This window comes from Hypanus sabinus, chromosome 27 (assembly GCF_030144855.1).
Source record: "Hypanus sabinus isolate sHypSab1 chromosome 27, sHypSab1.hap1, whole genome shotgun sequence".
NCBI lineage: Eukaryota > Metazoa > Chordata > Chondrichthyes > Myliobatiformes > Dasyatidae > Hypanus > Hypanus sabinus.
In genome coordinates, this window is record NC_082732.1 from 38,191,102 (window position 1) to 38,205,589 (window position 14,488).

The 14,488-nt window shown below is 43.0% G+C and overlaps 1 protein-coding gene across 11 annotated transcripts in view; it reads right to left on the reverse strand.

The window, feature by feature from the left end:
• The window catches only part of kif1b (kinesin family member 1B), a 266,957-nt gene that overhangs the window by 144,797 nt on the left and 107,672 nt on the right, over positions 1-14,488 (reverse strand). For 7 of the 11 annotated variants that reach the window (XM_059952248.1, XM_059952249.1, XM_059952247.1 and 4 more), the window contains 2 exons: positions 13,879-14,021; positions 4,938-5,149 (listed from right to left, as the gene is read on the reverse strand). In XM_059952248.1, coding sequence (XP_059808231.1) covers positions 4,938-5,149; positions 13,879-14,021 — 355 coding nt within the window. The remainder of the gene's footprint in view (positions 1-4,937; positions 5,150-13,878; positions 14,022-14,488) is intronic. The other 4 variants (XM_059952251.1, XM_059952250.1, XM_059952253.1 and 1 more) reach the window with 1 other exon arrangement.

Consider the following 14,488-nt stretch of genomic DNA (forward strand, 5'->3'; position numbering starts at 1 on the left):
ATGTGTTATTTGGTAGGTTATTTTTTGGGCCTGGGAACACTCAAAGATTTTTCCCATACAGATTAATGGTAATTGCTTCTTCGCTTTACGACACTTCAGCTTACGAAAGGTTTCATAGGAATGCTCTACCTTCGAATAGTGGGGGAAACCTGTACTGGCGACTCTGCATGTCATCAAATATTCCCATTTAGGATCACTACAGCTGAAAGTCACAGACAGGGCTATTTGTACATTTTTTTCTCATTGTAATTTAGTTTTTTTTTGTGTATTGCAATGTACTGCTGCAGCAAAACAACAAATTTCACAACATATGCCAGTGATATTAAACCCAATTCTGATTTCTCAACCATCAAGTGCAGTTGATACAGAGAATTATGTCCATTAAAGCCTGGGACAGATTCTCAGGCTACAGGGGATCAAGGGTTGGGCAAGGAACTCGAGACGAAAACAATTTCCAGGTCAGATGTAATCTGATTCTTTGACAGAACAGGCTGCAGAAATCATTCAGCTTGCTCTTAATGTTATTTAAGGAAAGAAAAACTGCAGGGCACTGAAAATCTGAAATAACAGCAGTAATTGCTCACAATTATCAACAGCTGAGATAGCATGTGTGAAGAAAGAAATGTTAATTTATCACTTGAATAATGACATTTCATTAGAGTGAGATATTAGCTTTTCTTTCACATCTGCTTCAAAATACAAAACCATAGGACCACTCGGAGCAGAAATAGGCCACTCGGCCCATCGAGTCTGCTCTGACATTCCATCAAGGCTGATTTATTATCCCTCACAACCCCATTCTCCTGCCTTCTCCCCATAACCTTTGACACCCTGACTAAACATGAACCTATCAACCTCCACTTTAAATATACTCATTGACTTGGCCTTCAGATGAATTCCACAGATCCTCCACCCTCTGGCTAAAGACATTCCACCCCATCTCTGTTCTAAATGGATGTCCCTCTATTCTGAGACTGTGACCCCCTAGTCCCAAAATCCCCCATCATAGGAAACATCCCCCCACATCCACTCAATCTAGGCCCTTCAATATTCAATACACTTCAATGAGATTCCCCCCTTATTCTTCTAAACTCCAGCAGGTACAGGCCTAGAGCCATCAAACACCCCTCATATGTCAACCCTTTCATTCTTGAAATGATTGCCATGAACCCCCTCTGGACCCTCCCCAACGCCAGCACATCTTTTTCTTAAATAAGGGGCCCAGAACTGCTCACTACACTTCAAGTGCGGCCCGACCAGTGCTCTATACAGCCTCAACATTACATCCTTGCTCTTATATTCTAGTCCTCTTGAAATGAATGCTAACATTGCTTTCGACTTCCTTACTACCAACCCAAACTGCAAGTGAACGTTCAGGTGATCCCGCGTGACGACTCCCAGGTACCTTTGCCCCACTGATTTCAAAATTTCCTGTTTCGAAAATAGACTGTTTTTATTGCATCTGCCAAAGTGCATATGGACCATACACTTCCCTACCCTATATTCCATCTGCCACTTCTTTACCTCTTCTCCCAATCTTGTCTGTCCTTATGTAGACTCCCTACTTCCTCAACACTACCTGCCCCTCCACTGATCTTTGTATCGCCTGCAAACTTTGCCACAAAGCCAATTCCGCCATCCAAACCGTTGATATATAACGTGAAAAGTGGTCCCAATACTGACCCCTGTAGAACACCAGCAGCCAACCAAAACAGACCCCACCATATTCCCACCCCCTATTACCCCAGTCTCACTCCTATCATTTTGGATTTCCCCCTCCCCCTCCTACTTTCAAATCTCTTACTATCTTTTCTTTCAGTTAGTCCTGACAAAGGGTCTCGGCCCGAAACGTTGACAGCGCTTCTCCCTATAGATGCTGCCTGGCCTGCTGTGTTCCACCAGCATTTTGTGTATTGTTGTTGTTCGTCGACAGTGCTTCTCCCTATAGATGCTGCCTGGCCTGCTGTGTTCCATCAGCATTTTGTGTGTGTTGTTCGTTGACAGTGCTTCTCCCTATAGATGCTGCCTGGCCTGCTGCATTCCACCAGCACTTCGTGTGTGCTGCTTGAATTTCCAGCATCTGCAGATTCCCTTGTGTTTGCCCCACCATATTCACACTCTTTGCCTCCTGCCAGTCAGCCAATCCTCTATCCATGCTAATATCTTTCCGGTAAAGCCACGGACTCTTAAAACCTTCCCAATTCTTTAACTTCCCACTAATTATTGCTATATTTTATGCCTCCTCTTTGGCCCTTGACTTCCCTTGTCAGCCACACTTGCGTCATCCACCCTTTAGAATATTCCACACAAGCTCCTTACAGACAGTGATGGGAATTGAACTGGTGTTGTAAAGCACGGTGCTAAACAATGCACTTGTGCCACTCTCAAATAGAATACAGGCTACAGTACAGTACAGCTGGTGTTGTAAAGCACGGTGCTAAACAATGCACTTGTGCCACTCTCAAATAGAATACAGGCTACAGTACAGTACAGCTGGTGTTGTAAAGCACGGTGCTGAACAATGCACTTGTGCCACTCTCAAATAGAATACAGGCTACAGTACAATACAGAAGCTAGGACGGGCCTCAAGCTGTGCTGTCGCCTGTTTGCAGCCGCCCAGGAGACAGGCGCTTCACTGGAGCTGGTGTGGCGTGGCGTCCAAGTTGGAGTTGGCGCTGCCACCTGGTGTTCACTCAGCAGCTGTATTCTGTTCAACTCCAGATTTCTACAACATTCAAGGATTCAGAGCCTTTGACTACATCTTTTTTAAATGTGACTCTAGTTTACTGATGTCTTATAGGTGTGCTGTGCTGTGTGTGACTGTTAGTGTGTTGCACACTGGCTCCGCAGTAACTCTGTTTTGTTGTCAGTTTTCATGGGTATTCATCCGTGGGTGAATGATAATTAAACTTGAATTCAGAACAACAGAGCTTGTTGTCATAGTGACTCAAAATGCAGCCACCAAAATGTAACAGGGATTGACAATGAACCCTCCACTGTGTCTGACAGTCAGTATTAGCAGCCGGACAGCCCTGCCTCCAAGGTATGAAATGCTTAACTCATCACAGCATGGCAGGACCACATGCTTAATCTGATTCATTTACCATGCAATCTCTCAGCTTCACTGTGCAACTCGTGCTGTTCCTCCCCTCTAACCCAGATGTCACTCAACTCCGGCAAGAATAATTCTACTGCTTGACGTAGCTATTGAAAGGGGGAAGGAGCTGAGTGGGACTGGGAAGGAGTTAGTTGGAAAGAGGCGATTCGCTAGAGGAGTGGAGGGCTGAAGATGGTGTCCCTGTACCTAGGGTACACCCACTTCAGTTAATTGACAAAGTAATCAAGTTTTTATTTGAAAAGTTGTCTATTATTTCATATGCAACTTACTTTAACAAAATATAAAAATTTCTCTGCAACATTTAGTACTTTTTGGAAAATGAATGTTCGGAAATCTAAAATTTGCTCTTTTCTACTGCACAGGAATGCGGAAGAGAAATAATAAAAGAGCTACTTTGCCCAAGCCATCAGGCTGATCACACTTCCACCCTCTAACCTAACCCACCACATCCCCAACCACAACTATTTTATAATTTCCCGTCAGTCACCTTATGTACAGTCACTCCTGTACCTAGCATCACTTTATGTCACACAATCAATGTATACAAGTTATCTTATGCATTTATATTTATTATGGCTTTTTTTAAATCTTGTGCTTTATTTCGTGCGACATCTGATGAGTAACAATTATTTTGTTCTCCTTTATATTTCTCTACTGGAAATTACATTAAACAATCTTAAACTTTAAACCTGAGTGTCTACGTGAGACAATGCAGTCTCGTGTTACCTTGGACCTCCTTACTACTAGACCAAAACCTCACTCTGTCAAGAGCTTCTAGGAGCTAGTTTGCAGTAGCTATCTTACAATAGGTCACACAAAGGCGCCCTGTAAATGGTATGTACGTCTTAGATTCCGAGGGAACGCCTCAGAGATAAGTAAATCCATTGCATCTTCTACTCTAGCCAATTGTCCAGGTTGTCCTCTCCTTACCTGCCTGAACAAGACTCTCAGGATGTAACACATCACAGTCAAGCTCTATTGCCCGTCCAACTTTTTTTCTGATATTTCTGACAGTCTATCCATTCTAAATATTAGTCAAGTATATCTTTGAACTGCATGCAACCCTTAGCAAACTTTCTTAAGGAGCCCAATAACGTCCCTGGTTAACGCAAGAGCTTACAAAGCATTTTCCAACATTATAAACACGCAATTCTGCAGATGCTGGAAATCTAAAGCAATGCACACAAAATACTGGAGGAACTCAGCAGGTCAGGCAGCAGCTACGGAGAGAAATAAAGAGTCAACATTTTGGGCTGAGGCCTTTCATCAGGAGTGTGAAGGCAGGGGGAAGAAGCCAGAATAAAGAGGTATGGCAAGAGAAAGGAAGTCAAGCTGGCAAGTGATTGGTGAGGGGGAAGGTGGGGGAGAACATGAGCTGTTTATTCCCTTCCGTAGATACTGCCTGACTTGCTGAGTTCCAACATTTTGTTTGCATATAGTACATCATACACTTGCTATGAGTATTAAGTGCAAGAAGCTTTCCATTAAAATTGCATTTTGACTTTGAAAAAAAGATTGAGAGCGCAGCACCAAAAAAAATGCTCATTGTTACTGATCCAAGTTAAGATCTATTGTCTATTAGGAGTATTTTGATGCAAAGCAGGTGGGGGTTGATGCTTTTGCTGTTGATTATGCAAAGGGAGGGTGGGGGGGGGGGCTTCGATGTTTCTATCGTTCCAGTGGAATTCTTTGTTTCATGGATGTCCATAAAGAGGACAAATTTCAGGTTGTATACTGTCTACATGTTCTGACATTAAATGTATTTTGAAATCCTGCAGCAGTAAGGTTGATAAATGAAAATGTGTAATTAAGCACATACCTTCAAGCGTTCAATGGCCTCTTCACCACCTGGAGTTGACATGATTCTCTCCTGTAGGCTGGTCACTGACTGAATCGCGGTCTGGCTGCTCAGCGAAGTCGAAGAGGGTGACGCTGTTAGAGAGCCCACAGGTGCTGTGGAGAAATGGCCAGGCCTTTGATTTCCTGAAGCTAGTTTGTACTTATGGTTACTGTTCTGTATTTCCTTCAAATCTGAGTGAGAGAAGAAGCAAGCCGAGGGAAAGCGGGGAAAAAAAAGAGGAAAGGAAGATATAAGACACACGAGGCAGGGTTACGGAATGGGCCTGGACACTTGATGGTAGTTTTAAAACATCACACTTTAATCTCAATGGGGACAGGACATACAATCTTAAACACATTATCAGAATTAGTGTACTTCCAGCAACTTAAAATTTCAGTTTATCAAATTTCTTGACCCAAAAGAATGATACTTTGTCATTGATATTAAGATGTCAATGGAAGACAAACCCAACAGCGTCGAAGGGTGTTTGGAGATGCAGTACTTCTCCTTGGACTTTAAAACCACCATCAGTGTTCTACCAGTGATCATAAGGTAACAGTGGAACAGGTGTGGTTATATTCATATTCAATAAGAGGATCAGCAAAGCATTTAGCTTCAGCACAGAAAGTAATCACACGTGCACTTACAACACAGGCATCTCACTCCCCCAACACAAGGCTTTACAAAAAAAATCTTTTATGCTGAAAGCAACAAACGCATTTGATCAAAATGGCCAAGTCAACTGATATCATAAATCTGGCATCAAATCATTCCACAGTGCACAGGGTTAGAGACACAGGAACAAACTCCTTCTGCTGTATGAGTGACTGGTTTGGAAGGAACAGACCAACAGAGCTGATGCCCTGGGAACCATTCTAATCAGATCGTCCACTCCCTCGGCCAAAGGAGGTATGTTCTTGTTAAATGTGGACTCTGAATCTCTGATATGCAAGGCCAACTTATAATCTCTCCACTCACTGCTCTGGGTTCTCTTCCTGACCGATCCCCTACCTGCCATACTTTATGTACCTCAAAATGCATTTTTTTTTGTGTCAACAACAGGAGACAGCCTGTAAGTGTCGTCATGCTCCTCCCACCACATTTCATTGGTTCTCTCAAACTTGGTTATGTTTAAACTTAGAAAAAATCATAAGTGTTATATATGATCCATCCATTAAATTTCAAAAGACTTGGAGGCCTTTTATTCAACACTTTCACATGGTGTGATTTGACCTCTTTCCAAACCGATTCTCTTGTGTTAATATATGCAGGGAGCTTCAGAGTTGATGACACTAGTGGTCCTCTCTTTTTTTGGATGTTAGCCTGTGTTCCTTTCTTTTCTTAGTTTTTGGTTAGTATTGTTTAGATTAGTTTTTCTGGGGGGGTATATTTTCTCTTTTTTTTTCATTTTGGATATGTTAATCCTTTTTTTAAAAATGCATTCTACATTTGAACTTGAACATTTTTGGAAAGTTTATTACCTTTGTATTAACTGAATATATAATTATATGTGTTAATCATTAACAATGTAATCCCAATAATTGTGGAGGAATATTATATCTACTACCTTGATAGTAATAAAAAGATTGGAAAAGAAAGTAAGTGTCGTCGTGCTTCCAGTGCCAACAACTCCCTCCCTAACCCTCACTAATCCGAGCACCTTTGGAATGTGGGAGGGAACCGGAACACCCAGGGGAAACCCAGTCGCAGGGGTAACACACAAGCTCCTTACAGGCAGCAGCGGGATCACTGGCGCTGTAATAACGTTACACTAACCGCTGCCTTACCGCGTACATTGGCAAGTGCCGTGACCAGACTCTCAGGCTAACGATCTGTAAGTGAGGGCTCCCACGTGGAAGACGAAGGTGAACAAGCAGTCAGGTCCAGGTCTATTGTTCAGCACCTCCTCCGCTCCAGGGAAGGGCCTTGTTGAAATATTAATTCTGTTCCTCTCCCCATTGGGCCACCTGACCTGATGAATACTTTCAGCAAATTCCGTTTTTTGTTTGTCATCATCTACTGCAGGGATTGCCAACCTGAAAGTCCACAAACTCCTTGCTCAACGAGTTGGTCCATGGCATAACAACAGTTGGGACTCCCTGATCTGGTGCATTAATATCTATCTAGATTTGTGTTACACTGGATTCACTTCTTCACCAACGTTGCATACACGCCTCCCAGGGAGATGTAACTAGCACATTAAACAGACAAATACCAAACACTTAAATAGACGAAGTAATTACGGTGTGTGTTCAACATACCTTTATAAAAAAAAAGGCCTCCCACAATCAAGTTGTCTCTATAATTGCCTGGGAGCAAACTACAATTGGATTGGATATTAAAAATCCAATAAAGCCAATTTCAACAAGGAGGATTTATTGATATTTTCAGCTCAATGCTGTCACTATTGAAAGAACTTTAGCATCTAGCACATTAACCAACTGCAATATTCCATAACGCATTTCTGTCGCAATAGCAAGTTTAACAATTATGTACCTGTAACCCATCTTTTAAGGAAGGAATCAATTCAAACTAACGCCCTAGAAGCACAGTAGCTGCAGCAATAATTCAAGCCTATGTTCTCACAGTGGAGTCAGAGAAAGGCAGTCCAGAAACAGGCCATCCGGCCCATCTAGTCTGTGCTGAGCCATTTAAACTGCCTACTCCCATCAACCTGCACCAGGACCATAGCCCTCCATAACCCTACCATCTATGTACCTATCCAAACTTTGCTTAAACGTGAAATTGAGTTTGCATGGACCACTCATTCCACACTCTCACACCCCTTTGAGTGAAGAAGTTTCCCCTCAAACTTTTCATCTTTCATCCTTGACCTCAGTGGAAAAAGCCTGCCTGTATTTACCCTCATAAACACGAGGAAATCTGCAGATGCTGGAAATTCAAGCAACAGACGCTTAATGCTGGTGGAATGCAGCAGGCCGGGCAGCAGCTATAGGGAGAAGCACTGTCGACATTTCGGGCCGAGACCCTTCGATCTCATCCCGAAACATCGACAGTGCTTCTCCCTATAGCTGCTGCCTGGCCTGCTGCGCTTCACCAGCATTTTGTGTGTGTTGCTAGTATTTACCCTATCCATGACCCTTCATTACTAGTAAACCTCTATTTTCTAATTATTTACACAGGAAAATGTCTAAACCCCCACCATCCAGGCCACACTCTCTTCTCACTGCTGTCATCAGGAAGGAAGTTTCAGAGCCTCAAGTTCCACACCAACAAATTCAGGAATGGTTATTTGCCCTCAACCACCTGGCTCCTGAAACATCATGAATAACCTAAACTCTGAACTGATTCCACAACCTACATACTCACTTTCAAGGAACCTACAACTCATGTTCTACAACCTGGTCCAGGAACACCACCGGGATTGTGAAACAAGCCCAGCAGAGATTGCACTTTCTGAGGAAGCTTAAACAGGCGTGGTTGAGAGTGTGCAGAACTTTTGCATCACAACCTGATACTCCAGCTGCAGTGCTGCTGACAAAAAAGCCTTGCAGAGGGTGGTTAGGGGAGCAGAGAAGGTTATTGGGGTCTCCCTACCTTCTGTCCAAGACCTCTTTCAGAGTCGATGCCTCCAGAAGACACGGTACATCACTAAAGACCCCTCACACCCTCTCCATGAACTGTTTGTTCTTCTGCCATCAGGTAAATGTTACAGGAGCATCAAAACTAAAACCACAAGGCTACTAAACAGCCTCCTCCCACAGGCAGTCAGACTGCTAAATAGCTGCTCTACCTGACTCTGCTTTGGGACACTTTTAACTTGCACTGGACACTTATAACTTGTTTTTAACAGACATGTGGCTGTTGTGTTTTACTATTTATTGTTATGTTTATTATTTAGTGTTGCGTTTGTTATGTTATGATTGCAATGCCCCTGGGAAACGCTGTCTCATTCTGCCCTGCAGAGCTGATGTACGGTTAGAATGACAATAAAGTTTTTGAATCTTGAATCTTATTTAGTTACTATTTATTTAGTTATTTCACTGTTGTGTCTTCTTTCGCACACAAGTTGCTCATCAGTCTTTGTGTGTAGATTTTCACTGACTCTATTGTACTTCTTGTTCTGCGGTGAATGCCCGCAAGAAAATGAATCTCAGGGTGACATATGGTGACATGTACATACTTTAATTTGACTTTGAACTTTAACAATGACACCTGCATATGACAAAGCTGACCCAAGCCCATGACCATTAACAGGAGCTGCTCTCCTTATAACCTCAGCCTTACTGTCTGACTGCACTTCTATTCTTAATCCTTACTCTACTGAGGACTTGTGTTGGCGCGTGGCCTAGTGGGCAAGGCATCAGACTAGTAACCTGAAGGTCACTGGTTCGAGCCTCAGCTGAGGCAGCGTGTTTGTGTCCTTGAGCAAGGTACTTAACAACACATTGCTCTACGACGTCACCAGTGCCAAGCTGCATGGGTCCTAGTGCCCTTCCCTTGGACAACATCGGTGGCGTGGAGAGGGGAAGGCCTGCAGCTTGGGCAACTGCCGGTCTCCCATACAACCCTGCCCAGACCTGCACCCTGGAAACTCCAGGCGCAGATCCATGGTTCCTCGAGACCGACGGATGCCACCACCACCACTGAGGACTTACTGACTTATTATGGGAGTGAGATACACCAACTAGTGGAGTGGTGCTGCAGCAACAACCTGGCACTCAACGTCAGTAAGACAAAAAAGCTGATTGTGGACTTCCGGAAGGGTAAGACGAAGGAACACATACCAATCCTCATAGAGGGTTCAGAAGTGCAGAGAGTAAGCAGTTTCAAGTTCCTGGGTGTCCAGATCTCTGAGGATCTAACCTGGTCCTAACATATCAATGTAGTTATAAAGAAGGCAAGACAGTTGCTATACTTCATTAAGAGTTTGAAGAGATTTGGCATGTAAAGAAATACACTCAAAAACTTCTATAGTTGTACCGTGGAGAGCATTCTGACGGGTTGTATCACTGTCTGGTATGGAGAGGCTATTGCGCAGGACTGAAAGAAGCTGCAGAAGGTTGTAAATCTAGTCAGCTCCATCTTGGACACTAGCCTACAAAGTAACCAGGATATCTTTAGGGAGTGGTGTCTCAGAAAGGTGGCGTCCATCATTAAGGACTCCATCACCCAGGGCATGCCCTTTCTCACTGTTACCATCAGGTAGGAGGTACAGAAGCCTGAAGGAACACACTCAGCGATTCAGGAACAGCTTCTTCCCCTCTGCCATCCGATTCCTAAATGAACATTGAACCTTTGGACACTACCTCACTTTATTTAATAGACAGTATTTCTGTTTTTCCACTTTTTAAAATCTATTCAATATATGTAATTGATGTACTTGTTTATTTATTATGTTTTAGTTTATTTATTACTTGTTTTTTCCTCTCTGCTAGATTATGTATTGCATTGAACTGCTACTGCTACTAAGTTAACAAATTTTATGACACATACCGGTGGTAATAAACCTGTTTCTGATTCTGAGGGGGTAAATGATCGGGGGGGGGGGGGGTCAGAGAAAACAATATTCATGAGAGGGAGGAAATGACAGGAGGTTAGAGACGTCAATGTTCATGGGACGGGGGAATTGACTGGAGGTTAGAGACGTCAATGTTCATGGGACGGGGGAATTGACTGGAGGTTAGAGACGTCAATGTTCATGGGACGGGGGAATTGACTGGAGGTTAGAGACGTCAATGTTCATGCCATCAGGTTGGAGACTACACACAGATTCCCAAAACTGTCTTGCGTATTCAGAGCTCGGAGTCCATATACTTTTCTAGGTGCATTCAGATAGGATATTCTGGGAAAATTCATCTGTACGTAAGTGAGATTCATTCACTTATCATGTATACTGTACATGGGACCAACAGCTCAGCCCCTGTGCTACTGTAATCTGGTGTGATGCCATCCATCTCTTAAGTCAATTAGAAAAATAAAAGTGAAGTGTTCAAAAAGAAATGACAGGTGCAGCCAGAGGTTGGAAAGACACCCTGGCAACCCATGGCTTGCGTCTATGCCATTCCAAAGAAAAGGAACCAAAGATCCACATATACCAAGGACACATTCCCGTAATCCCCACTTAAACCGCATATACTGGATATACTTAAAGCGGCTAACAGGCAAATCTCGGGAAATCTGCCTGCGAGTTCTCCAGAAAAATACGCCACAGATTTGGACATGCAAAGCTTGGGGTGGGCTGAAGCAGGGGCTGATTAAAAGCGGATTTGCGAGAGAATTAGAAAGTACCGACACACGTATACACACATTTGATTCCACTCCCAGAGTAATCATCGGGCATAGGGTCAACTGGAGGGTGCAGGAGAACAAGAAGGGTCAAAGTGCATTATCAAAACTCAGGCATATTTGCTTTTCTGTTAAACATTAGGCTGCTAAAAGGCTTCACTGAAATTTAAAAGGTCATTTTCTTCCACATTGTAGAGATATAATCCATCCATCAAAATGTTGGAAAATACAACAAATCTTGGTTCTGTACCCAAATTAACACCAAGGTTTTTGCTATGAAATAAATTTTTCCCACCTTAAATGGGCTGCTGGAGCAAGATGATATAACAACTGAATTCTCACACTGATCTCATACTCATTAAAATGAGTCATACAGCAAGGAAACAGGCCCCTCGGCCCAGTTAGTCCATGCTAACCCAGGTGCACTGCTGTGACCGTAAGACAAAGGAGCAGAGTTAGACATTTGGCCCATCGAGTCTGCTCTACCATTTCATGATGGCTGACTTATTATCCCTCTCAACAATCTTTAATACCTTTATTCATTAAGAACCTATCAACCTCTGCTTTAAATATACCCAATGACTCGGCCAATGCTAGTCTCATATGCCGTATTGGGCCCATTATCTCTCTAAATCTTTCCTATCCATGCTCACCCCTGTACTTAATTACATTATGACACTAAAGACCATTCAGCCCATTGGGCTGCTAGAAGTTCACAACAGAGCAATCCCATTCCCCTGGGGTCCGAAAAATGGTTCTCCCTCGCATCACCCGGCTTTCTGAGATTCTCTTGCCTCTTTAAAACCAATAATTTTGCCAATTAACCTGACAACGCATCTTTAGGAATGTGGGAGGAAATGCAGGGAAAACAACAGGATAACAGGGAGAGCATGAAAACTCCACACAGTAAGCATTCGTGGTCAGGATCAAACCAAGACCAGTGGAGCCCTGAAGCAGCAGCAGCACCAATTTCCAGACCATTCAGCTGATATTCCATTCATCGCTACATGCAGGCACGTCAAAGAAGGGCTCTATCCTCTTAACTGCATACATAAAACCAGCATTCACATCCTTTAATTCTGCAGTGCTTTTACAACCTACATCTCAAATTCAAGAAAAAGAGCATTTCAGCATGTGAGAAACTCTTAACAATCCTATCACACAAAGCAGGATGAAACTAAATAGGAACCATTTCCGAGATTCAAGGAGTATCCCATAAACGTCAACCAGAAATCTATACACTGAAGGATGAAATTATCATACACTCTCCATACCTATATCTCAGCCACCAGCTCAGATCATTTACTTGGTCCAAATATCTAACAGGCCCCAATCCCTGCAAATGATTTGCCAGGATCCTGCCTCGATTAGAGAGCAGGTTGATCGAGCTAGGCTTTTTCTTTTTGGAGTGAAGGAGGACGTGAGGTGTCTTGATAGAGGTGCACAAGAAAATGAGAGGCATCAATCGGTGGACTTTTTCTCAGAGCAGAAATGGCTAATACGTGTAGGTGTGTGGAATGTGCCGCCGGGGTGGTGGAAGAGAGAGAGAGAGAGAGAGAGATATGAGAGGCATTTAAGAGACTCTTAGAAAGGCACGTGGATGATAGAACAAAGGGGGGGACTACTGTATTCAGGAGGAAAGGGTTAAATTGACCTTAGTGCGGTGAAAAAAGGTCAGCATAACATCACGGGCTGAAGAGACTGCACTGTGTTTTAATGTTCTGTGTTCTAGACCTGACTACTAAGACCTCCGCTAAATCAACTGTGCAAGATCTGAAATTGAATATCACTCCCTTCAGAGAAAGCTCCAGTTCTTAACAAACTGCTTCTGTAAATTTTGACAGAGAAAGTAAATCAGGAGATTTCATTTCTCCTGACTTTACTTTTCAAGAGTATTGAATGTAGGGAGCTTCAATGATGCACTGACTGATCAAATTGCTTGAAGCACTGCAGCAAGTGCTGGGTTCCCATCACTCCCCAGCCCCTAATGAACGGCACAAACTCAACCGATAAAACCTCACATTATTTGATGGCCTCTGATCTGTCAACTGCGCCTGCTCACGAATGCTTAAAAAGAGAAAATGCTCATGAAGCGTTCCAGTCATTTTGTAATCAATTTTGTGGCGAAAATAAGGCTCAAAATTAATTCTACAAATAGTTGAATAAGTAAATAACCTATAGAAACAGAAATGGCCAATATTACAGTGGTAAAGGACTTTTTGTTCATTTTGCACAACAATCCTTTCCAAATGATGGACTCACACAAGAGCTGTGTAGAAAATGCTGACTTTTATTTTGTTATTTCACCTACTAGAAGATAAAAATGTAGAAGTATTTACTAGAGAAGGGAAGGATTTGATGAGAAAATGTATTGACTTGAATAATGCAAGGTGATCCACATGCAAACACAAAGAACACTGGAAGATTCTTGGATTATTTATTAAAATTTAAATAGTAATCACTGAAAGAATTCCTTTCACTGAAAGAACACCCATGGCTAAAAGGCAAACTGCAGAAAATCAGAGATGGTGACATTTAAATAAAAACTCCTTTGACACAGATCTATAATCTGTTTTAATGCCTGAAGCATTCTTCATGTACAGAACCAGCAGATATTCTATAATTATCAGGGATTTCTTCAGAGGTTATGTTTCGTGTTTAATGTACTTACTGTCTAAGATATCTCCCAGGCCCTGAGAGCACAGCAAGTCCTTCAATCTCATAACTTCATCCTTCAATTCCCGGATAAGTTTTGCATTTGGATCCTCGTTAATGACTGCATTGCACTTTATCTGTTTTGCACGGTCGGCGTACCTGAAAAATATAACACCGTGCACTAAAGATTTGGACTACCATAGCACCAGACCTGCACTCACTGGAGTTCAGAAGAGAGAGGGATCTCACTGAAGCCTGACAAATATCAAAAGGCCTAGATAGAATGGATGACAACCTTGATATGGTTCCTTGAGGTTGTTATAGCCGGGGGTGATAATGAGGACAAGCTCCCACTACCTATTAAATGCTGCCAATGGTGTGTGCCTCAAACAGCCATAGTTGGCGCTCATCTCGAAAGAGGAAAGCCCTGATCTCAAACCAATGCTGCCTTGCGGCTATACCCACCTATGGGGAAGGCTTCGGGAGTAAACCCCGAGGGAAAAATCCGGAGCTGGAGTCCCTAAGGCAGTCCTACATCAAGTTCAACACTGACTGGCAACTCCTGTGACGCCGCTGGTGCCAAACTGTATCGGTCTCTGCCGTTCCTTTGGGCTCATCAGAAGCAT